At 41.6% G+C, this 26,293-nt stretch overlaps 1 protein-coding gene across 5 annotated transcripts; it reads left to right on the top strand.

Annotated features, from left to right (window-relative positions):
- The first annotated feature begins 582 nt into the window (after positions 1–582).
- Positions 583–25,390, top strand: ccdc92 (coiled-coil domain containing 92). Of its 5 annotated transcripts, none has more exons than XM_084087446.1 (4): positions 583–909; positions 17,893–18,102; positions 20,229–20,270; positions 23,714–25,390. In XM_084087446.1, exons 2-4 carry the CDS (start codon positions 17,967–17,969, stop codon positions 24,595–24,597), a joined length of 1,062 nt encoding a protein of 353 aa, XP_083943572.1. In that variant the 5' UTR covers positions 583–909; positions 17,893–17,966; the 3' UTR covers positions 24,598–25,390. The 5 variants fall into 5 exon arrangements, with proteins under 5 accessions (XP_083943572.1, XP_083943570.1, XP_083943573.1 ...); XM_084087444.1 differs by having other exon boundaries at positions 584–743; XM_084087447.1 differs by lacking the exon at positions 583–909 and adding an exon at positions 1,450–2,274.
- Positions 25,391–26,293: the final 903 nt, after the last annotated feature.

The following is a 26,293-nucleotide window of genomic DNA, read 5'->3' as shown; positions in this document are numbered from 1 at the left end:
CAAAAATAATCTAACTTGTTGGCAACTGTGTGAAAAGTTTTTTTTTTTACATTCATGAACATCTTTTTAAGCAACTTATTTTATATTTTTTTATTATAGCACTACAAACTATCATATACGCTCATAATTAGGCTACATTTAGCAGATGCCTTTAGACTTAACATTTTGCCGTATTGTTTCTACTGTAGATCCAAGATTGTTTGAGCTACAGAATGAATGAGTCTTTCTTGATTTATTTTTTTATTTTTTTAGACATGTTGATTCAATAATTAAAAGGACATTTTTTTACTTTAATTTACATAATGATACAGAAATTAAGACTTCTCGGAGACGTGTATCAAGCGGGCGCGCGCTGTTTCTATAGTGATGGTGACGCTTCGGGTCAAATACATTTCGGTTGACACAAATAACTCGCCATCGCCAGATATCATAGTTTATATCATATCGATAACCATTAAACTATTGATCACTAAAAGTAAGACGATAATAAAGAGACTTGTGTGTGCGTTTCACCTGCGCAAGAGGCCCTCAGAGGTGCGCGCGCGCGTGTTTTCCTCAGTATCCCGGCATGCACCGCTTTATTTAGTGTTGTATCTCCGGGAGATGACAGACACAGCCCTCTCTCTCTCTGCCCCGGCGAGGAGAAACCCCCCCGCGAAGCTCTCCTCTCAGCAGCCCGCAGACACCAGAACCAAGCCCATCTCTACCCATCAGCCACATACTAATCTCAGCCCGTCTTTCTGGTAGGTGTCGGCCGCATCTTTGCGCTTCGCTCCCGGTGTAACGCGCATCTCAGCTGCACCTGCTCGCGCTCGAGCCCGAGCCGCTGACTGAAACAAGCGATGTGTTTCAAAGAATGCCTACTGTAGGCTACTACATTATTCTGAAAACAGTACTGGCACGTATAGTGTAAGTATGCAGCTTAGCGTTGGCACAGATAGCGGTTGTTGTTGTTGTTGGTTGCTGCTTGTTGCGTATTTTCGGACGGATGAGGTCATTAATCGACTCGAATGAGCCGGTGGCTGATTAATGTGACAGTAACTAGACGATGGTGAGGAAGATGGGTGTTATAAGTAGAATATAGATGTCATTGAACACATTATTGACATTGACACTGGCTGCTTGTTTTGGATGTTGTGTGTAGGATACATCCTGGAGCGGAATGCATTTTAGGATATTTGTGTTTAATTAATTATCATGATTGTCAGCTTACTTGTATTATATATAAAAAATTAACTGCTTAGATATAACTATCAATCGAATGTTTTATATTTTTATAATATTTTTGTATTAATGCGTCAACCTTTGTTTTATTAAAATGGTCTTGTTAACTGAAAATATATAGATTTTACTTCGCAGATGCATATGCAGTATTGTTTTGAACACGTGCTGTCGTTTCTCCAATGTTCTTAATAGGTTTTGAGCAAAGCGCAACAGACACCGTCTTGTGTTTCTAGCCTTTTGAATGTCTTATGATGTGTAATTTTTTTAGGATGGTGGTTTATCTCGATTGTTGCGCTGTCCGCAATGCAGGTGCTGTTTATGACCCTGCTCATCCCCAGCCGTTCTCACGTGCATGTGTTGATGTGCACTGGCCAATCAGATGCTGCCATGAAAGTCCCACATTTTATTTAGCATGATTTTTGTACTGTCTTCTTTATATATGCTCAATATTCAGTTATAAGTGTTTTATTCAATAATTAAAACAAAACGCAGTGATCTGTAACAATATCTGATATTCTAATCTGCTGCTGTTTTTTGTGCAGTGCATAATATGTCATCATGTAGCTTACATCATGCAGGAGAATGAAGGCCTAGTGGGTGTGACTCAAGGGCTGGTCCTCTCCAAAGCACTGGATGTTTGTGTGTGCGAAGTGTCTATCGGGACTAGGATATAACAGTGTTTTAGAGTCTCCTCTAACTCTGCAGCTCATTGATTATTAATGCGAGAGGAGAGAGAATTTGGAGGTCAAGAAAAAGAGCTGTTAAGGGAGAGAGTGAGAGACAGTACGGGGAGAAAGAACAACAGAGTTAAGTAGTAATGTCAGGGGGATTCTTTTGTCTCGTGTGGAGCGGGGCGGGGGAGGCCTCACCCTCTGACTGAAGGGACCAACGTCAATCAGATCAGAGCAAATGTCAGCATCAGCGCTCTAAAATGTCTACCAGCCCATAAATGGCCCCTAAAGGAGGGGCGAGGGAGTGAGTCGTGACATATGCCGTGGAATATCACTTCTAAAGTGCTTCCAGTGCCTGTGATTGAACGGTCAATTTACGGTAAGCAGTGAGATACGGGATACAGATGGTGATGGGGTGCACTCTGATGCTGATGCTTGCTTGATGCCTCATCAGTGAGTTATGATTTATTGTGTTATAACACTCAGAAAAAATGGTGCAAAAGCTGTTACTAGGACAGTACCCTTTAAAAATGTTCTAATATCTACACCAATTACCTTTGAGGTACTAATATGCACTATTTAGGTACAAATGTGTGTCTTTTTAAAGGGTACCGCTCCAGTGACAGCTTTTGTAAAAAAAAAAATTCTGAGAGTGTTCTATTAGGGTTATATTTTGAAATATTGTCTGAATTTATAGACTATAATGTCAAATAGGATGCCTGTTGTGTTAAGGACTTGAATAATGGTCAGAGGCTTTAAAGAAAGGTGTCAATGAAATGCAAAAACAATGTAGGCTAATTGGAAAAAAAGTGCTCTTCCTACATTTTTGCAGAGCTCCAAAAACGTACGGATGCATACTATTCACTGCAGTTTCATGCTGAAATTATCGCTATTGGCAGTGAAACACCAACAACTTTTATTTGCACTCACAAATAAGTCAAATAGAGTAATGGTATGCGTATTTGGCACGCTGTCCGATTTAAAGGGCTCAGAGCTCGGTATTTGGCCCGAACCCAGAGTACTTCCCCGTATTCCTGACTGTGGTAGGAACAGGCCAAGAGTGAGGAGTCGGGGTGGTGGAGGGATGCTGAAAAACTATCGAGGAATGTAAGTGAGTATGTAAGGTGAGTTGACTGTGTGTATAGGCTTCCTCTCATGCTAATAGGATAGACGTGTTAATTGCTTAGATCATTTGAACGTGCTCCTCCGAACTGTTAATGAAAACACAAATTATGATCGCAGATTATCGATTGATAGTAGGGGTGTAACAATATATCGTGTCACAATATATCGCAATGCAAAAAATGCAACAATATGCATCTTGAATAGTGACAATATGAATTGTGTATAGTTCACCCAAAATGAAAATTACTAATTAAGTTTACAGAGTTTTAGCGTCAGTACTACATTAAACTATTATATATAATGTTGAATATAATTTATAATAATGCAATGGGGGAATATTTGTGGGTCCTTATAATGCCAAATGTCTTATGTTACCAATAAAAATGTGGCCTTCATTATTTTAAATACATCTAGTCAGTGAAAGAGTGCAAGCATATTTGTCTAAAATAATTCTGTTTGTATTCATGAAAAATAAATCATGAATATTTTTATTCTGGTGTCACCATTGTTCTGTGCATTGGGTTAACCAAGTCCAAGCCTATTCATTTACACACCTAGCCTAGAAATCTAGACGCACCCTAGCGGCAGCAAAATGTATTTCGCAGCCAGGTGGGTCTAGCAACTCTCAATAGACCTTCTAGCTGCAAAAACCTAAATTGGGTCAGGCCAATCACGTTGTGTATAGAGTAGGCGTTTTTTTTACTAATTTACTTAGTTAATCTATCAACTAAGCTCCGCTGGTGGGAAAACGCTCTGGTTGGTTTAAGCGCTGTACTATTGCGTTCAGAGGGAATTTGAAAGACAGCCGTTTATCCCGCCCCTCGGATTAAACCGCGTCTATGGTGAGTTTCCAGACCTAACATCTTGATGTAGGTCTGGCTTGCCAGGCTATTACACACCCAATGTAATACCAAATTTAGCATTTTAATCAACAGTTCATTTTTTGCTTAACCTTTTACTATATGTCTTGGAGTATCGCAATAATATCGTATTGTATCGTTTCGTAATATCGTGAGTTCAATATCGTGATATGTATCGAATCATGACATGAGTGTATTGTTACACCCCTAATTAATAGCCTTATTTTCATGTGGTTCCATGCACAATACTATGTTATGACCTCAAGACTTTTACAATACAGTGCAATATTTGTAAACTAATACATTTGTAAACAAATACATTTTGTCACTTTGCACTTTTCTCCTTGCTCGGTAGCTGACTTGGTACAAAAAAAAAAATATTGTGCTTGTATATAGTCCTGGCTGTGAAAATAGGAGAGAAAAAAAACAATCCACAGATACCCCTTTTCCACCAAAAAAGAACTGGTTCGGAACTGGTGCTGGTTCAAAGTTGGTTCAACTTGCGAACCTTCTCAGAACCTGTTTGTTTTTCCACTGACTAGAGAGCCCAGCGAACAACGTCGTTACGCCATAGGCTACGTCTTAACTTTCCTAGAAACGCTTGCGCCAACTTCAAGCATAACAATTACAATGGCGGACTACATCATCTTTCTGCAAATGTTTCTCCTGGCTTTGCGATCCTATATTGGGGTCAGAAGAAGACGTTTAGAACACATTTGTGCTGCTCGTCTGGATTACTGTAGACGGAGGTTACGTTCGAAAATAAGTTCGACAATAACCCCGCCCCCAGCCCCCGACGTAAGCATGACGCGGTAAAAGAACGGTTCTAGTCCAGCAAAGAGTTGGTGCCGCTTTGGAACCAATTTTCCTGGCCGGGAACCGGTTCTTTGGCTGTCGAAACACAAAGAACTGGTTCACGAGTAGGCACCGGCTCCGAACCAGCACTGCCTTGGTGGAAAAGGGGTAAGACCGATCCGCTGAGCACCAAAACACACTTGTAGCCAATCATCAGTAGGGGGCGGATACACTTAAAGGTATAGTGGAGGATTTTCCAGAATTTTAGAAAAGAACCGCCCTCTCCACTCTTTGAAAAAATGCACATGCGCAACACTCTACCTGCTCCCGACAGGGAACGCCTATTAAACGTGTGCACGAGAGAGCATGCACGAGCCTAGTTCTCCTCGTGCACGGTCTGTTTACAAGTTGCTGTTGGCATGGCTCATACAAGCCTACTTTCCAAAAGAAGATTTGCACTTTTTTTTGTTTGGTGGCACAATTATGTTGCAAATTATAAACTAACTCAAAAACATTCATGCAAGACAAAATGTCAAATGCCCTTCCGTGTTTTATTTACTTATTATACTGATCGATTGAGTGAGGACTCAAGACATGATCTGCAATGGAGAAGTAGCTTGTTGCATTTGTGTAATAAATACTATGGTGAACACATTGGAATTATCAAAAATGAACACACAGGGTTTTAGAACATTTCAGCGTGATACCTTTTGCCATTTGGTCATAAGGCTACTTTAGACAAATTGAGATGTTTACCGTGTCTGCACGGTGCGTGACTTGTGCCAGGGCTAGCATCGCTAATCATAGCTTACATTAACTTTTACTAGCAGTGATTTTAAATGGATTTCTCCAAATAGCATGCCAAACTTTACCTGTCGAGTAGAAACTTCGCAACTGAGGCATCAGTGGGAAGCCCAACCTGTGCTTTTAGCGCACGCCAGCGTGTGAAATATTCTCCCAAAAACACTCTGGTCTTGTTTCTTTCTTCAGAGGCCTTTCTCTTCTTGTCATACAATTCGTAGACACTTTTTCTCTTGCGACCCTCAGACATTTTGAAAAAACCCGGTGAGAACGGCTGAAACCGTAGCTCACCACACATATACACCTGAAAGTGTGCATGCGCACAAAGTGAAAACTACCTAGGGACGAGCACGTACGACGGCCTTACGTAAACATATCACCAGAATGATTGACAATTAGGAGGACCAATAGTCTTGATGATCCACCCGGAAAAAGAAAATCCTCCACTATACCTTTAATATTGGAAAAGCTTTCCAGCGCTTGATTAGCCTGGAAACCCAGACCTAAATCTGAAAGATTAATGGTCTGGCATCGACTAATGAAAACCGGCCAGCTCGAGGGGCGGCTACAAGCATGCATTTGAAAATCTCACTGCACGCAATTGGATAACACTACGACCAATCACAACAATAAGCCTGATACCTTAGCTACCAGTGGAGCTAACTGGTAGCTAACTGACTCTTGCCGTATTCAGTCGGCAAAACAGCAAAAACGCACTTCTTACAAAGGAACAGTTCGAGCGCCGTCTTCTGTTCCTCTTTTAGATAAAAAGCCAAGTCTAACTCATTCATTGTAGCGGCCAAAGCCGTTTCAAACAACTGGTGTTCATCCATAGCCATCTTGCAATGTTTACTAATGACTTCGACGTCACAGCGCTCATCACAGTCGCCATCTGTTTAGCTCGCCTCTGGCCCGCCTATATCAGATAACCCGATGTGATTGGTGCAGCTCGGATACAAGGGCATATTTAATGAGCATCATTACTCAATGCCAGAGTCTCGCTGAGCAAATTCACCTTGTGCTCTCGCGAGAACTCTGGATTTCCAGGGTAGCGCTTGATAGGCGTTAGAGAGCGAGAAGCCACATCATCTCACAGAAGGATGCTCAACTGATGTTATGAAGTGAATTTGGGGTAAAAGCATGTTATTAAGTGTTGTCTTTTGTTGGACAAGAGGCTCATAAATGCTTCTCATGTTCGGAAAGATGTTTGACGCGTGTTGCTTTTTCAAATGCACGTTATAAGTGACTCAAACTCACAGTGCTTTTAGATGGAGCAGCGTTTACAGAGCCGTACATCAATGACAAGCTGTGCATAAAAAATTATCGCAGCATTTGCGATTTCAAAATCGCGATAAGCCAAATCGTTTTAAGGGCGATTACATGGAAATTGCGATTAATCGTGCAGCCCTAATATATTCTATAATATAATCTATATTTGCTCGAATTGTCTGATACACCAATTGTTAGTGGGTTCCTGTTTCAGCGTGTTCATTATTTTAGGGGAGGAGTAATGAAGGGAGGGGTGTGTTTGTTTATTTGTTTGGGTGTCAATTTCAAAAATCAACAGTGTTTCTCAGAAATCGCTTACTGCACCTTTAACCCTTTAGCGACACTCACTGGACATTTCTCTTCCGAACTGCTGTGATACGTGCAACAACCGATGTAATAAAACGTTGCCAGATTTATGTTCATCTGTTTCAGATAAAACCGAACAAGCGCTTAGTTCAACTCACTGGACATTTCAATTTGAAAGTGCGGCGATACAAGAGCACGTTTTTTCCAATGAGCCTGGGTTGAACAAAAGTCTGTCCACATTACAAATCTAAGAAGTTAATTTAGAATTTTCGAATTTAGAACATTTTAAAACAAACAAATGGTATGATGTAAAATGAATAAGAAATATGTCAGATTCGGCACTTTTTCTAGGACATTAATTAAAGTGAATTTGAGATGTTGATCATGTGACTCTTTGTGCAGCTAGTCAGATGTTCTTGCTTTCATTGAAGCTCAGGATGCTCTTTGGATCTTCTCATAACAGTCTGGAGAACACGGTCATCAGGTTTTACACAAATGTTTGGAGTTCATGCAACCCGAGTGCTGCTGTCATTCAAGCAAAACCAAATTTTAGGAGCTCATTATATGATGTTGTTATGATGTCATGGTGGGTGCTGGCAGGGGCGTAGTTTGTGGGGGGGATAGGGGGGAGATAACCCCCCCAATATTTAAATCTATGCATTACAACCCCCCCAATATTTATACCATGATCACAATATCAGGAGGCATACCCAAACTTCAACCCCCCCAATGTTCAAACCAAATCTACGCCCTTGGGTGCTGGGAAGGTCTCTTATTTCAGGAAGTGCTCATTTCATTTACTAGGTGACACCATCACTTGAAATTGTACATTATTATTAGTATTACTCATAGTAGGCATACAAACCCCTTCACTTCACTTTTCATTATTCATAAAATATTCATAGTTTTTGCCTTCTCCACGGAGCCTCGTAGTCTATCTCTTTCTGTCTTTAAGTAATGGAGGTCATCTGTCAAAGTCCTTTGTTATGTAGCTGTCGTCTTGAGCATTACTGTACCTTTTTTTAATCTTTTTAAGCACAGCAGGTTTGACTGTGGAAAAGTCACTCTGACTGTGTGTAACGTCTGTATGCGCTGTGCTGGGAAAAAACAGATGCGCTATTAATGACACCCAACTGATTATTACAATATTTCAAATTGTAATATTATTTGCACATGCATTTTTGATCAAATAAATACAGCCTTGGTGAGCGTAAAAGACTTTAAAAACCATAGCCTATACCGACCCCAAACTTTTGAACAGTAGTGTATATATTTCATTATATTTAATAAAGCTTATCATTTCATGGACCACCACTTTTCAAAATGGATGCAAACAACAAAAAAGCGGGCTTATGCTATTAAAGACATCATTAATGATTATTAATTATTATTTATAATTATTCATAATTATTTGAGTTTTGTCACAAAACTTGGGTTGGACAAATGAAATTCCTCTTTTGTGCGACCGTGTCGAGTTTCTTTGAATTGCAAATCAGTGAATTCCTGTAATTCTAATTCAACTTCCTGCGGGGTGCACTGGAGAGAAGACAGCAAGTGAATGAATAAAAGAGTGGGACAGAGTCTACTGGAGTCTTCTCTGCACCGCACCCACAGCCTTCCATTACTCATTCATGCTCATAGGCTTTTCATGAGTTCCACTGACTAGCGGTCTAACTCCAACATCGTCTTACCCTTTTTTAGCCATACCGTTCATCTTCAAATATATGCATTTTTTTTTTTTTTTTCAGAAACCCACAGTGCTTTTGTTTTCCCTTTCCGTGCTTAAAGCGATTCCAGTCTTCCTTTTGTTGTCTGTCTGGTGAAAGGCTGTGGTTAGTCTGTCAGAGTGAGACTGTGTTTAAAGAGATCCTGTCTTCTGATCAACCACACTACCAGTTTCGGCTGCTCCTTTTTCTCGTTTTCAGCTTGATCTCATGAGAAAAACGTGACTATATGCTGATAAATCACTGCAGCGTCCAGATGAAATGTCCACTGTGTGGTGCTAAAAGTGTCTAAAAGTCTGAATAGTGTTTCAATGTGAATGCATTTTGTCCTAACCCCATTCCTGACCAAAATCTTAGATTTTTAAATGTCATTTTTTTCACTATTGCATTTGAAGTCGTTATTAACTTATAGTCTTTCACTGCAATCTTGATTTGTGTTTTGGGAGTAAAAGTTGGAGCACTTCTACGCCACTAGTGCTCATTTCACTTGGAAACTGCAGCAGTTTGTTCCCGCAGTAATATTTTTCATATTTTGTAGTCATGTTTTTTGCCCATGAGAGCAGAATAGCAGAATGACTGTATCAATGCGGACCCTCAACATACCCCCGAGGCGCTTTCTCCTATCTTTGTGTTTCTCCTCTGGATTTGTCCGTTTTATTCTGTTGCATTATCATGATAGAAAGAAGTGCACGCAAAGGGAAGAGTCTGCCGAAATACAATGGAGGCAGTAAGATCTCTGTTAATAATTCATACTAAACACAGGGCTTTATGAGTACCCTTTTACTAAATCAAAGCCTTTCTTAAGGAGCCATGAATGGGACACTTTTTATCTTCTGGTAGAAGCAAGAAATTTTTTTAACGTGTTAGATTAATAAATTAGCACACAAGTGAGTTTAATTTAGAAAGTACAAACTGGAGTATCAGGCTGGGCCAAAGTGTTTTTAAAAGGGTCATATCATGAGAAATTTAAGTTTATTTGATTTTTGTGATAAGAGACAAACGTTTGATGTACTGTAAATGTGGTTTTGTTTATTGTGATTTTGATTTGATTGAGTTCTGTCATTATTTGATCTGATTTCCTAGTTTGTCACCTAGGTTACCCATTAATTAATCATTCTGTTCAGCTGGTTTTGATTAGTTCCCTTTGTTTGCTCCTTGTATTTAAACCCTGCGTTTCATTCTGGTCTTTGTCTGGTGTTGTTTATATTAAAGTGTAGTTGTCTTGGTTTTTTTTTACTCCTGGATTCATTCTGCCTTCATCCTGAGTTGTGCAAGTTATAATACTCATGACAGTAATCATATAACTTTTAGAACGCAAAACTTCCATCTCGGTTTTAAATCTTTTTTTCATGTAGATATTTTATTTAAACTAAGAAACTCAACATTACAAAGTTATGTTTCAGATATGACCAGAGAATTTACATAAAAGTCAAAGTCACAGCAGCGAAATTATTTTTCATAGTTTTTCCACTAAATGACCATGAGGAAAGTCTATTTTTAACCTAGTCATTTTCATTTAATTTATATGCAATTTTTTTATTACTCTTATGCCGCCAAGCGTACTCGGTTACCTAATGTACGAGTATTGCGTAAGTAGCTTACGCTTCGGGAAAGTTCTCTTTCTTCTCTTCTAGAGAGAACCGAGGTTACATTAGGTAACCGAGTACGTTCTCTTACGAGAGGTTCTCTCGTATTGCGTAAGTAGCTTACGCTTCGGGAACCCATTGTCAACGCCGTGCGCGCCGAGCATCCAACACATGAATCCCAGGGAGACCGGGGAAAAACATAACGTTGAAACAGGTGGCCGGTCGGGCCAACACCTGTACCAAGCACTTCACTTCACATATAAGATAGAGCGGCATAGCCGGTCTATATACATCAGTGTAAATGGTGTGGCCGGCAGTGCGGGCCCACACAGTGCATAAACGCGTATAGGGAAAGGGAATAGAGCGGAAACACTGGTCTATTTGTGGAAAAGAATCCTTCCCCTGGTGCCAACCAGAAAAATAACCAGTATGTGGACATAGTCTGCGCATAAGCGACTGGGCAGCATACATGCCACTTATACTGATAACAGTTTAGCCAGGGCGGGAACTTCCAGGTTATAAAACCTCACGAATGTAGATGGGGAGGCCCAGCCCGCCGCCATACAAATATCGTGAATAGAAATTCCGCTGGACCAGGCCCACGAAGAGGCCATGCCTCTAGTGGAGTGGGCTCTGACACCCAAAGGACACTGCAGGTGTTTGGAGGCGTAAGCTGCTGCAATCGCGTCCACTATCCACCTGGACAGGCTCTGTTTCGAGGCGGCGAGACCCTTGGTGCGTCCGCCAAAAGAAACAAAGAGCTGCTCGGACCGCCTGAAAACGGCGGAACGCGTGATGTAAACTCTCAGTGCCCTTACAGGGCATAGGAGGTTATCACTGTCTCCGTTATCGGATATTGGCAGAGCCGAGAGGGAGATGATTTGTGCCCTAAAGGGTAGAGATGTTCCGATACCCTTTTTTCCTCCCCGATACCGATTCCGATACCTGGACTCAGGGTATCGGCCGATACCGAGTACTAATCCGATACCTGGGTGTGTATACAGCTGCAATTCATACTAGCCCTGTATGAATTGATAGAATTATTTTATAAAAGGTATTTTAGTTTTACAATATAACTGTATAAAAAAGTGCAACAAATAAATCTAGGAATCTAAAAAATGATATATGAATAATAGGGGTGTAACGGTCCACAAAATTCACGGTTCGGTTCGATACCATACACTGGTGTCACGGTTCGGTACGTTTTCAATACAGCAAAAAGAAAGAAATGCCAGAGAAATTTCCTTGATTTACATTTTTTATTTTTTTATTAACATCATAAAGTATGATCATTTTTTACTTTGAGCAATGATGGAGCTATAATTGACATATAAAACAAAAACAGCTCCTTATAAAAAAAATGAAATGTAATATTGTAGTAGTTAAGTTATAAACAAAGGTTTATTTTATTTCAGATTAACATTTGAGGGCAGCAATTTTATTCATAATGTCAAAATAAAACCAACGTAACGTTACTTGAAAGCACAATGTTCCTGGTTTCCACGTCAGCGCTGTTTGATCCGTTAATAACGGAGAATGTGAATGCTTCTCACTAACGTAGATCTCGCAGCGATGTTATTACTTCAGTGGCGAATTCAAATGCTTTCTTCACTGGATCTCTTAGCGCTGTGTAGCAACAGTGTAACAGTGTAGCTTGATCACGATCGGTTCGCGCTGCATTGTTCCAAACTGTTTAATGGTCCGTGAAGCACAAAATAACAAGTAGCGCAGTTTTGTTCCGTTTTCATTACGTTTGCCATTTGATGTTGGGCGCCAGCGTCTCTTACATTATGCGCTTGCCGCGCGCCTGCATTTGAAAATTTGCATTTTCATTTCTTCTTCGCTGCTCTAAACAGTGGTTGCTTGTGGCAACAGCACAACTTCCTGTGTTGCCACAAGCAACCACTGTTTAGAGCAGCGAAGAAGAATTGATCTCCGATTTGCAGCATAAAGCAAAGCTAGCGTGCATAACTAGGTATTGTTTAATAAAATGGTATCGGATCGGTACATGGGTAGATGTACTCGCCGATACCGATGCCAGAATTTTTATTGGTATCGGCGGCATTTCCGATACTAGTATCGGAATCGGAACAACCCTACTAAAGGGGGTACCAATCGCTTTGGGAATATACCCGTGTCTCGGTCTGAGAATGACTTTAGAGTCATTCGGTCCGAACTCAAGACATGCAGGGCTAATAGATAGCGCGTGCAGATCCCCCACGCGTTTTACTGAAGACAGAGCTATCAGAAAAACGGTTTTGAGCGAAAGGTACTTTAAGTCCACGGATTCAAGCGGTTCAAAGGGAAAAGCCTTCAGGGCCTCCAGGACCAAGGACAGATCCCAAATAGGAACCGAGGGGGGCCGCGGGGGATTCATCCGTCTAGCCCCTCTGAGGAAGCGGATAATAAGCTTGTTCCTTCCTATTGCCTGGCCGCGCGTCGTCTCAGCGAACGCTGCAATAGCCGCCACATACACTTTGAGCGTGGAAGGGGACCTGCCCTTGTCCAACAGCTCTTGTAGGAAGGAGAGCACCCGTGGGACCCCACATGCACGTGGATCCAAGCTCTTAGTAGCGCACCATTTAGAAAACACCTACCATTTAGACGCATAGAGCCGTCTCGTGGAGGGAGCTCTAGACTGCGTGATCGTGTTCACGACCCCTTCTGGCAGGTCAACGGGTATCCGTTGATTACCCATGCATGCAGAGACCATCGTTCTGGATGGGGATGCCAGATCGATCCACCGGCTTGAGAGAGGAGATCCTTTCTCACTGGGATCGGCCATGGGGATGAGTGCGACAGCCTCACTAGCTCTGGGTACCAGGTTTGGTTCTCCCAACGCGGGGCTATAAGAAGCACTGGGTGGTGCGTTTCCCTGATCCTCGTAATGACCTGTGGTAACAGGGAGATCGGGGGAAAAAGCGTACAGCGGGAGGCTGGGCCATGTCTGGGACAGCGCGTCCTCGCTTTTTTGAGAAAAATTTCGGGCAGTGAGCGTTGTCTCTCGACGCAAAGAGGTCGACCTCCGCTCTGCCGAATAGGCGCCAGAGAAACTGGACTGTCTGGGGGTGCAGGGACCATTCTCCCGGGGGAATGATGTCTCTGGACAGTCTGTCTGGACCGACATTCAGGTGGCCCGGCACGTGCGCGGCTCTCAGCGAGCGCAACGAGCGGTGAGCCCACACAAGAAGGCGTTCTGTCAGCTTGCACAGGTTCCTGGATCTGACACCGCCCTGTCGGTTCACATAGGATACCACGGACATGTTGTCCGAGCGGACTAGCACATGGTGATCCTGTATGAATGGGAGGAAGCGCTTGAGCGCGTTCTCGACCGCTATCATCTCCAAACAGTTTATGTGGAGGCATTTCTCCTGGTCTGACCACAGGCCAAAGACCGGTTTGCCCTCAAAAAGAGCGCCCCAACCTGAGGTGGAAGCGTCCGTCGAGATAACTTTGCGGTGTGAGATGGCTCCCATTGTCACTCCCCGCTGGTACCAGTCGGCCGCTAACCAGGGCTTCAGTGCTGAAACGCAGCTCTGAGTCACTCTGATTCGAATGCCGCCGGAAGCCCAGGCCCTGTGAGGCACTCGGGCATTCAGCCAGCGTTGTAGCGGGCGCATACGTAACAGACCCAGCTGAAGCACTACTGCAGCTGAAGCCATACAACCCAGCATCCTCTGAAATGTCTTGAGAGGTGCGGTGCTGCCCGGCTGGAAGGACGCGGCCAGGTGTCGAATGCAGCGTGCGCGCTGTGTCGACAGGCGGGCCATCATTGCCACAGTGTCCAGATCCAAACCCAGAAAAGAGGTTGATTGACTGGGCACTAATGAGCTCTTGGTCCAGTTGACCGTGAGCCCCAGGCTGTCCAGGTGGCTTATAAAAACGCGTATAAAAACAGGCTCGTTTACTGCAATAGTAATATTTCCAGCCGCCTGAACTTAAGAGGGGACTGAGAAATGTGTGAGAATTGGCGGTTTGTCCGGCCACAGCGGGACTAAAACACTCTCTCTCCTCCTTTCGCCGGTGAGTGAGGCGCGCGCGCTGAACGTTGCTCGTGACCGTCCGCTCTGTTATCCCTTGTGAACGGCGCAATCTGCGCGGCCCAACAAGGGGGAGAGCGGGTTCGCTTTCTGTATGTAAGAAAAGCTGGCCGCGAGCTCGGAGAAGCGAACAGCATAAATTATTAACTGCCGCGAGAGCCGGGATTGAACACAGGTCTCTGGCGCGAAAGCCTAAGATTCCGCCACTGAGCCACAGGGGAGAATACAATCGCTTTCGGTTAGAGCGAGGATATAAGAGAGCGTCATGTCTTGTGACGGCGTTTGCTTGCAGGCGTGCGTGTATTTATAACAGGCTCGTATACTGCGATATGAACAATTCCAGTCGCCTGAACTTAAGAGGGGACTGAGAAATGTATGAGAAATGGAGGTAGGTCCGGCCACAGCGGGACGAAAACACTCTGTTCTCCTTTTCGCCAGTGAGTGACGCGCGAGGACGGAGTAGCTTTCTTGTAACGTAAAGAGAGCTCCAAGACCGTCCGCTTCTGCCATCCCCTGTGAGCGGCGCAGTTTGCGCGGCTCGAACAGAGGGAGAGGAAGCTCGCTCCGAGACCATCCGCTTCTGCCATCCCTTGTGAGTAGCGCAGTAGCGCGGCTCGAACAGAGGGAGGGTGTCTATCTCATTCGCCTCATCCCCTGACATGGCGGCGGCGCGGGCGAGAGCCGGCTGTTGAGCGGCCGGGAGGGGGGGCGGAGAGGGCGAGAGAGAAGCTCGAGGGAAAGGTTCCGGCGAGCTCCTCAGTCACATCAGTCTCCGGTGGTCTCTGCGAGCGGCGCTTCTTTTTGCGCGGCCCGGCAGGGACAGGCGGAGCGACAGCTTGGTCGAAAACTTCAAGTCGAGCCCGCAGGGTCGACATTGAAAGTTCTTTGCACTCGGGGCAGCCCGAGCGTGCTCGCGGCCCAGGCAGAGAGTGCAGAAGAGGTGGCGGTCTCCGTTGCTGAGCGGGGCGCGGCACGAGCCGCAGGAAAAACGAGGCATTTTGACAAAAACGCCTCGTGCTCTTTTAGAACAGTGAGAGAAAGTGTGTGTCGCAGGGCGAACACACACAGCAGTAATAAAAGGATATGTCGCCGGATAGCGTAGCAGGCACGGATGGCTGAAGGCGGCGAAGGCGGCCGGCTTCTTCAGGCGCTGTCCTAAGCTTGCTGGTCGCTGGTTTCGACGGCGGCGGCTTCTCAAGATCCAGCGATGCGAAGAGCTTCGCTGAAGACAAGAAAATCAGAGTTTCAGCCTGTGAGCCCTCCTTATATACACACTGGCCACACCCATCTTGACGGTTAGAAGGGTGTGGAGGGCGCAAAGCGCCCTCATTGGGTGTGACGTCACGCCGGGCTCACTGGTAGGCTTAAGCAGTTGCCGCCTGGCAGCCAATGAGCACGCTTATACAGCTTGCTTTGGTCTGCCTGCCGCTGCACTGCGTTGACAATAAATGCAAAATTAAGGATAATTTTTGGCTTCAGATCACGAAGAAAGAGAACTTTCCCGAAGCGTAAGCTACTTACGCAATACGAGAGAACCTCTCGTAAGAGAACATTGTATCGCATTTTTATTTGGTAAAAATAGAATCTAAAAACAGTAATATTGTGAAATATTACAATTTAAAATAAAATTTTATTTTATAACATAATCCTTTAGAAATCATTCTAATTGGCTGAATTAATGCCAATGAAACATTTCTTATTATCTGTGTTGAAAACAATTGTGCTGTTTAATATTTTTGTGAAAACCATGCTACTTTTTTAAAGGATTTTTCAAAGAGCAGCATTTATTTGAATAATTTTGAAAAAAATTGTGACATTATAAATGTCTATACTGTCACTTTTGCAGACTTACTGAATAAAAAAAATGTTTTTCCAAAAAAATATATATTTATATTTTAATATTTGAAAAATGCCATACAGAGACTGATGACAGTCAAACTAAGTGTGCAAACCGTAGCACTGTTTTTACAACTCAAGTGTATATGACTCCATTAAAGCATTTTTGTCTTAACACTTCCATAGTCATGAGGCAAGAGAGGATCGCAAAACGAATCAAATAACAATAATGGCCAGATAAGAAGCACAACGTTGCTTAATTTGAATCACCAGCTATATACCGTAAATATTCAGTACCACCCAGCCCTACATACACTTTAAGTGGATCAGAAAACTTCAAGGGCAAAAAATAAAATGATGAAATATGTATGATTCTCTTCTGGATGGGAGAGGATCCCTGAGCAGTTTTGGGTCTGTGGAAACCAGCATTCACCCCCTTAAATCAATACTATCTCCCTCGCTTCTCTGCCTCATCTGAGAGGCATTACGTAATGTCAAACCATTATGCTGTCATTAGCTAAATATAGCTCTTTGTCCTCTCAGACAGAGGAACGGTGATTCGGGGAAGGGTTTGTGATATCCGGAGTAAACCTAATTTGATTGCTATATTGTATTTGTGTGTGACAGTCTACGTCACTCCATTGCATCAGACATGCATTTGTCTCTGAGTAAACCTCTCATCTGAGTGTAGCTTTAGCCAGCACTGTGGCGTGTGCTGTTTTAAAGAAGTACAGTCACATATATTTCACTGCTGGTGAATTGTAGGAAGAGTGACTGGGGTGTTATTCTGAAGTATTTTAAAGGTTGTGTTATGTACTCTGGGACTTAAAGAGTAGCAGAGATATTGATGATTATGTGTCAGTTATAAGAGATTTAATTACAGATGCTGTAAGTGATTTTTTTTAATGAATGACACTCATAAAATGTCCCTATTATAGTACCTGACAGATCTGAATTGGATGTCCTGGAATGTCACACCTGTGTCTATTACAGCCCTGACTCTCTAAACTGTAAAAATGTGACTGCGGACCACAGTGAAATTCTTTTTAGATACTTTTTTTCCCCCAGTTGTTTTGTGTGTTCACCAAATAGGAGGTAGCAGGAGTATATCGTTCAAATTATGCAGTATATTAACTTTATACAGTTGTTGGATTGTCATGCAAGAATGTTATTTTTTTGTGTGCATTTTATTACTTTGGGGTTCACAATATTATACCATTTTTTATTTGTAATAATTTCTTATAATTTAGATTACATATATAATGGAAATCTTTAGCATAAATATGTATATTAATATGTGTGTGTGTGTGTGTGTATATATATATATATATATATATATATATATATATATATATATATATATATATATATATATATATACAATTTTTTTTTTTTTTAATAGCAGCCAGCTTTTGGCCATAATAACATGATAAATAATAAATTATCAGCGAATCAGTATAATTTAGGCTATATAATTTTTTATATCAGTATCATCACTGTAGGGTGGGCTTTGGAAAGAAGGAGCTAGGCGTCTAATTGGCTTATCACTTTTTTATGCAAAAGGGTAATAACTATCATAAGATGAATATTGAATATTTACCATGAATATTTGGTATATTGAGTATGATCAGTATTTTCTATTCTTGTGTTTACAGGTGTCCTGGGCTAGTGTGCGTGCCCGTGTGAGTGAGTTTATTTCTACATGTGAGTGTGACCGTGTATCATCATAATGGCCTCGGCGAGTGTGACCTTGGAGAATCAACTGCACAGTGCGCAGAAGAACCTGCTGTTCCTGCAACAAGATCATGCCAACACATTAAAAGGCCTTCACGCTGAGATCCGCCGCCTACAGCAGCACTGCACAGGTACACACACATGCCAATACACTTACAATATACAAACACATATATTTTTCAATTGTAAAATGTCTACAGTAAATAAAGCACTATAATCATTAAAAATGAAGTGTCTAATTTATTTAATGGCTCAAATTCTTATTATAATTGCTTGCGTAAAATACTTTTGCTGAGCAATGAAGATAAATTAATTCCAATTTACAGTGCATTTATTAATATTTTATTAGGCCACTTTGTATTGTTTTTATTTTATATTTGGACTTTTGCCACTTTTTATTCAGAGGACAACTGAGATTTGATAAAATGAGGATGAAGAGGGTAGGGATTAGGATGTGACTCGAGCCGGATTTGAACTCGCCCACACACTTGCCCTCATGAAATGTTTCCAAGCCTGTGTATTACATGACAAGCAACTCTAGTATTAGTTTAATGATGTTGACATCTTGGTCACTTTGGTGTCATTTTAAAAATCTGCATCAAAAACAAACACAAGTCTCTGGCACATATATGCAGTCCTGCCACCAGGTCACCTCTTCACGCTAATAGAGTAAAACAGTGCCACAGGGATTAATATTCAGGCCTGGGAGAATACAGTTAATCTCATAGAGGCTCGATCCTCATTAATGCTGCTTCACACTCCAATCAACATGAAATCCTGGTCCTATTGTGTGTAATTCATTAATGCACAAAAAAAAAGCATAATAATAAATAAAAAATCATAATAAAACAAATAGAAAGAAAGTCAACATGAAATCCTGGTCCTATTGTGTGCATAAAAAAAACAAAAACAAAAAAAAACAGCAAAGTAAAGCAAAATAGGAAAAGAAAGTCAACGTGAAATCCTGGTCCTTTTGTGTGTGGTTCATTAATGCACAAAACAAAACAGCAAAGCAAAACAACAAAACAAAACAGCAAAATAAAACAAACAAAAACCAACAAAGTACAGCAAAATAACAAAACAAATCAAAGGAAAGTCAACCTAAAATCCTGGTCCTTTTGTGTGTGGTTCATTAATGCACAAAACAAAAAAGCAAAGCAAAACAACAAAAAAATAACAAAACAGCAAAATAAAACAAATAAACAAACAAAAAACAAAGTAAAACAAAGTAACACAACATATCAAAGGAAAGTCAACCTAAAATCCTGGTCCTTTTGTGTGTGGTTCATTAATGCACAAAACAAAACAGCAAAGCAAAACAACAAAACAAAACAGTAAAATAAAACAAATAAACAAACAAAAAACAACAAAGTAAAACAAAATAACACAACATATCAAAGGAAAGTCAACCTAAAATCCTGGTCCTTTTGTGTGTGGTTCATTAATGCACAAAACAAAACAGCAAAGCAAAACAACAAAACAAAACAGCAAAACAAAACAGCAAAATAAAACAAATAAACAAACAAAAAACAACACAACATATCAAAGTAAAGTCAACCTAAAATCCTGGTCCTTTTGTGTGTGGTTCATTAATGAACAAAAAACAAAATAGAACAAACAGACAAAAAACAAAATAAAACAGCTAAGCAAAACAACAAAGTAAAGCAAAAAACACACACACACAAAAAAAACAAATCAAATCAGTTAACATGAAATCCTGGTCCTATTGTGTGTGATTCATTAATGCACCAAAAAAACTAAGCAAAGTAATGCAAAATAAAAAAGGCGTTTTTTTTAACAAAACCAAAAAATAAGCAGCAAAGTAAAGCTAAACAACAAAACAAAGCAAATAATATCAAAACAAAGTCAACATGAAATCCCGGTCCTTTTGTCTGCCGTTCTTTATCGTGCTAAGCAAAACAGCACATTTAAAGCATAGCAAATCAAATCAAAACAGTCAACATAAAATCCAGGTCAATATTCACTCAAAATTCAGACTACAGATTTTAAAGTTTCATGTTGTTTGACTCCCACATGCTCTTTTATCCCTGGTTGACTGTCTTCTGTTTCTCTCGCTCTCTTGATCTCCTCCTGTTGCAGGTGATGTCTTGTGTCATGTGATCTTCAGCTGCTGTCATTGACGGTAGTGTGATTCTCTGTGCTGCCAGCCTAACATTTGATCTCTCTCCCCCCCTTCTCTCACACTCCTCCTTTTGTCGTCCTGTCCACTCCCTCTGTCCTCTCTTTTGTTTCACAGAACTGACATATGAGCTGACAATGCGGAGCTCAGATCCAGGCGGTAAGATTTCTCACGCACACTTTGTGTGTCTGCATTCACACTCGCATGTGGTCAGAGCAAAATGCTTATGCAAGAGGGCTATGTGTGTGTCAGGTGTTGCTAGGATGCTGTTAAAGTGCCAAAAATTCACCCGTTAAAAGAAATCTCAGATAGCCTGGTAGATGGACATACGACCAGGAGAAGAAAGCCCGCTCATATTTAGCTTCTTGTTTGTCTGGCAGTCTCTTTATTTATCTTCCACTGTCTTGCTCTCTTTGCAGAAGGTTGTAAATAAGACTTTTTTGTTTTCCGCAAAGAAAGAGAACTGTGTCCCTCAACAGCGCACATATACCACCACAGCCGTGCCTTGCAACCTGGCAACCAGCGACCAACCCAGCAAGCACACACATACACAGACATTTCCCCCTCTCTCCCTTTATATATTACCCTGTATAATATATGTTCGCCTTTCAGTCGCAGCACAAACACACAATGCACTGATGAAACGTTTAGGCAACGTCAACGCAGTTCCCACAGACATGACAAAACACTTCCAATGTTCTTCTGTACATGATAATGACTGACTGACTGTACATTATTATGTTTATTACACACCAACTTAACAAATACATACATGAAGTATTGATATTGATTGCAAAATATTAAGAAGAATTAAAAGTCCATTATAAAAGAAACAAAGCAACAGCAAAAACACTGTAATTGACCAATCAGAATCAAGTATTCCAGAGAGCTTTGTAATAGTGCTGTATAATGAATTTGTTTCACATTTGTTTGGCGTCTGTATGGTTGTTTGTGTTCTCGCATGCGGGAGACGTGAGCCAGTTTTGAGTCTAGCACAGGAAATGAGATTATGAATGACTGCGCTAATACAGCACTAATGCAAAAGGCTAATGCATCATCTGCAACCTGCTGACTAGATCCCTACGCTCATGTTCCTAACAATAGACCAACAGCACTGCCATACATCATAACACTTGTTTTTCACGTGCAAAGACGTTCATAGAGGGTTTGTAAACGAGAATCGCATATTCCTCTCACTTCAAAGATCAAGCATCACCCTTAATCCAGCCATCACATAATAATTGAGATTATTTCGGTTACAGTTTAACCCAGCTCTTGACTGAAGTTGCGGCAGAAGGTTCATTCTCATTACACTAGCAATCTCTCATACTGAAGCTGTCGCTTTGACCTCAGATGTCTGTGCTGGAGTGTGTTTCGTGGTGGATATATTATGGCTGTCCAACTGGGTTTGTGTGTGAATTTGAAGGTGACCTCATTAACTTGTGTGGCTCATTAATTGCTAAGTGGTAATGAAGCGGTCAGGGAAAGTGAGAGAAAGAGAGCGTGTCTAAAAAAAACATGTCTTAAACCAAACGCTTATATGCACTGCTCTTGGTAGAATGGGTCGGTCATTATGGAAATTATCTGTGTCTGTGTTTGTTGGAGAATTTTAAGTATTCTTAAGTATGATGCAATGAAAAATAACAAACATGAAATAATAGGTCTGAAAAGGATGAGAGAATGGAAAAATACCCAGTATGCAAGGTGTCAAAATACTGTATGAAACAAAGCACAATTATGTGAGGTTTGACCAATAGAGAAGACATTTCTAACTGTGCCAAGGTCACCAGGCGTGACAGAGGGGAAGAGATAGATTTGAGGGTATCCATTGGAGACTTGATGATATGAAAAAGATATAAAAAATGAGTGCTGGATGTTGTAACTTCAGAATGACCAGCTGGCTTCTCCTTTATTGTTTGTACAATAAAGTTAATTCTTCTGACCTGGAACCTCGACTCTGAGAAACTTCTTTGAGACCTGAACCAAAAAGAACTTTGAATTTGCCACGACATGTTCTTTCTAGAAAGCTTTTTGTCAACTGTGCTTTCACACTAATTTGCCCTGTTTAATCAATCTGTCCCTTTTTTGGTAAATTTGCTTAAGTTTTCTGATTAATACATTTTGCTGATTTAGATTTTTAGTTACATTTGCTAAATATTTAGTTAAATTTCCTAAATCTATAATTAATTTTATTTGATTATTTTATTTTTATTTTATTTTGCAGTTACAAATTCTTTAGTTTTTGTAATGCAAATAAAGCACACTAAATTTAAATTGAGAGAAAGCAAGAGAGCAGGAGAGTACACGAGTGCAATTGTTTAGACTGTTGCAAAGCTGAAGGTCAGTAAAGCAGGACACTGCTGTTCCCTCAACCTTCATATATCTATTAGCAGTGTAATGGGAGATAGGATCTGTGTCTGTGCCTGCCTTGCACACCCCCTCGCCTCTCTCTGAGGTGCCCCGTCTCAGACCCACCCTATTCGCCTGCTAAATACGTCTTTAACATGGCTTTTATAAGACTAAACCAGTGTTCCACAGATTCCAAATGGATAACATGCTGTAAAGATGCTTCAGAATTATCCGTGCAATTTTAGTGTCTATCCAGCTAAATTTATGGAGAAATCGATAATATCTGTGCTTAGCTAAGCCGAATGAGCTGTTCCCATAATGCAACAAATGTTGTTTGTCAAAAGCTTAACATCAGATCTTAAGGGAGCTGGTTTGATGTTTCATAGCCATTAGTTTCTCAGAGGTAATTGGTTTATTGATATCTGATTCACAGTTCACTGCTGCCCTCTATAGGCTAATGTATAATGTTTTTAGTTTTTTTTTTTCTTTCAGTTTGCAGAAATATCTTTATTTGAACGTATTATTTCAGACTTTGTTTTTAACACAATAGCTTTATTCCAAAACATAGTGATCTGCTTCTCTGCCTAGATAGGCAGCTGGCTTCTATGATCATCACTGAACCTCACAAGCGATCAATTTAAAAACACTCAATATAGCTAACAACTCATGCGTCACACAAATAGCACTGGAGACTAGAGCTATTGATTTGAAATGAGTTTGACATTATCATTTTACTAAGCTAGCAAGGCTATACTTTAATAAGCATTATACACAGCACACACAAATTTGATTAAATAGTCTTTTTTTAAATATTCTGGAACTGTCAATACTTTTCAGTAGTGAATGAAACCACCGTTTTGGATTTATGTTTCACTGAGGTTATTTTGCAGTGCTTTCTGGGATTGCCTTCAGTGAAGGACGTAATTCTGCTAAAAGGAGGTATTTTAGGAGATGCATAGGCAGCTCATTGGGTTTTGGAATAGAGCAGGGCTCTTCAACCCCAGTCCCGGAGAGCCAGTGTCCCGCAGACATTAGTACCAATCCCAATTCAACCCACCTGCCTGTAATTTTCAGGTAATTCTAAATACCTTGATTGGCTTGTTTGCTTGTGTTTGGTGCGGGTTAGCGCTAAACTTAGCAGGACACTGGCCATCCAGGACTGGAGTTGAAGAACCTTGGATCAAAGTATATTATATATGTGTATAGCATCCCTTTAAATGTTTGCATGTATCATCTTTCTCTCTCTCTATCAGATGATGGCGAGGCTCGCTGCAGAGAGCTGCACCAGCGCTGTGAGGAGCTGGAGGCTCAGCTGAAGGCTAAAGAGCAGGAGAACACGGAGCTCCTGCGGGATCTGGAGCAGAAGAACGCCATGATCTCAGTGTTGGAGAACACCATCCGTGAGCGAGAGAAAAAGTACCTGGATGAGCTGAAGTTGAAGAGCCATAAGTTGGCTGTGCTGTCCGGAGAGCTGGAGCAGAGAGCCAGCACCATCGCCTACCTCACCTCCCAGCTCCACGCCACCAAAAAACGCCTTCTCGCCGGCGGGACGGCAGGTATAAGCCCCTCCGTCAGTCCCGTCAGCTCTTTCAAACCCAGCCCCCCTCCCGCTCCAGTGCCCGTGCCGTCGGGAAACGACAAGGACATCCGGCAACCCGAGACTCCCCGCAGGCGCATGCGCAAAAGCCTTTCGCAGCCGCTGCACTCTGAATACACAGAGCTGTACCGGTTGGGCGCCACAGACGGCCGTAGGGTGGTACTGAGAGATTCGGTAGATGCCATGCCAGATCCTACACCATTCCTGCAAGCCAGAGAGCCAGCGGCCCCTGCAGAGCCTCAACCGGTGCTGCGGGAACGCCCCTCTGTGATCCCGCCCATCGCTTCTTCAGCCACACCCCCTGCACCTTCAAGCCCCGCCCACATCCCTGTGCCTCCGAGCCCTAGGAATAGTCCAGCGCGGGACGGACCCCATCCCCGTGCTAACGCGCATATAGGAGTGGCGCATCGGATCCACCGCTCGCCCTCATCAGGAGGAGGAGCGGCTCGGAAACAGGCGGAGGTCGAGACCCTCGCCGTGGACCAGGTCAATGGAGAACAGGTGGTTCGCAAACGCTCAGGCGCGGACAGAACTGTTTAAGACTGACAACTGCGCACATTTACACATCCTAAAACATAGTATATCAACATAGATGTATTAAGACCAATGCAGTATATGCGGAGCTCCTTATGACTGTGAAAACACACAAACACACCCATACAGATGCTCAAATCATCAACACATCACTTGTCAATAAACGTATCAAACACACTACAGATAGATATAGACAACTAACAAACACAGTCACACAGCACAAACTTGGGAAACGCTGAACAATACACACTGGCGAGGTTTAGGCAAAGACTGTTTTTCCGGGAATGTGAGAGAATTTGATTGAGAGACTACGGATGGCAGCAAGAGCTTCTGTATGTCCTGCTGCTTTTATGCAACACTGTATAAATGGAAAGACTTTTGTTCACGGTCATTTGAATAACGTCTTTGTCTCACGTCGGTTGAGAAGGAGAACTGTGAGCATGCCAAATGATTGTTTTCCTTTCCCATTTGACTTTTAGCCTCTTTTTTTGCGCGTTCTGTTCTTCTTGTCATCAATGTCCCGCTCTGCTTTACTCAAGGTGCACACACACACACACACACACACACACACACACACACGCACACACACACTCATATATTGCCAAATGTCGTCATTGCCTGCTGATATAATGTTCTAATGCATATTCATATCTACTCATATTTATTCATGAGCACTGCAGTAGTACTGGAATCTCCACTCTCCTTCAGCTCTCCTTCCCCTCTCACTCACATATCTACTGGCTAATGTGAACAATCCTGCTGCTCCTTATTAAACTCCTACTGAAATAACCGTCTCAAAGAGGTCACTTCTATTCATAATCTCATCGCTGCACTTACTTTTATTAATAATACTCTACGCATAAAAATTATTAAAGATGTTGTGTAGGGTGAAAAAAGTTGGAGCTGCATTAACATATATTGGGAAGAAATGCCTCCTGCCTGATTCTAAACACAGAGGGTAAATATTTCTGTGAATATCAAGTGTAAGAAAATGCTGTTTGTTAGGGTTATTTTGCACATGACATGGTTTTGGGATCATGCATTAAAGGAATAGTTCACCCAAAAATGAAAGTTATTTTAATTTTTAATCAGCCTTATGTAATTCAAAGGATATATAGAATATTTATTTGATTTATTACTATTTATTATTATTTATATGCAGTTTTAAAGAATGAAGACTTTTATAGTGCTTTTGGTTCTTTCTTTTAGGCTTGAAAGCTCCGGTCCTTGTTCATTGTAATTGCACCAGTTGCATGAACACCAGTTCATTCTTTATTATTTGTATTATTTTTATTCGTTATCCACTGAAGAAAGAAAGTCATAAAGGTTTGAAATGACGATGAATAAATAATGACAGAATTTTTGAGGGGTGAACTATCCCTTTAAAACTTGACGTTTGCCTCGTTATCCTCACACTTCCTCCCAGTTCTCATTATTGTTATTTGAAGATAACAGCATGTGCTTCAGATTAAGTTTATTCTGATCTATTTCACGTTTCAGATTTGTTTTTTAAGTTTGCAGATAGAGAGAGGAAGCTGGTTGAGCGCTAATACACACCTAATGTAACCGCTCCATTCATACTGTATATGGGCGTTTCTTCAACTAGGGGCACTTTTAGGCTTGTGAAGTTGAATAAAAAAAACTTGTTCAAAAGTCACGTAACACAGTCTCATAAGATTAAATAATTTGTCTAGTTTTAAGG

This window comes from Abramis brama (genome assembly GCF_963993115.1).
Source record: "Abramis brama genome assembly, chromosome: 16".
NCBI classification, from domain to species: domain Eukaryota; kingdom Metazoa; phylum Chordata; class Actinopteri; order Cypriniformes; family Leuciscidae; genus Abramis; species Abramis brama.
Note: the sequence above shows the minus strand (reverse complement) of the source record. Positions and strands in the feature narration are given on the sequence as shown.

Excerpts from the sequence above, each read along its gene's own strand:
- ccdc92 (XM_084087446.1), top strand. The coding sequence starts at position 17,967 with ATGGCCTCGGCGAGTGTGACCTTGGAGAATCAACTGCACAGTGCGCAG. Across the intron at positions 18,103-20,228 it reads CCTACAGCAGCACTGCACAG|AACTGACATATGAGCTGACA; the intron begins GTACACACACAT and ends TTTGTTTCACAG. Across the intron at positions 20,271-23,713 it reads GCGGAGCTCAGATCCAGGCG|ATGATGGCGAGGCTCGCTGC; the intron begins GTAAGATTTCTC and ends TCTCTCTATCAG.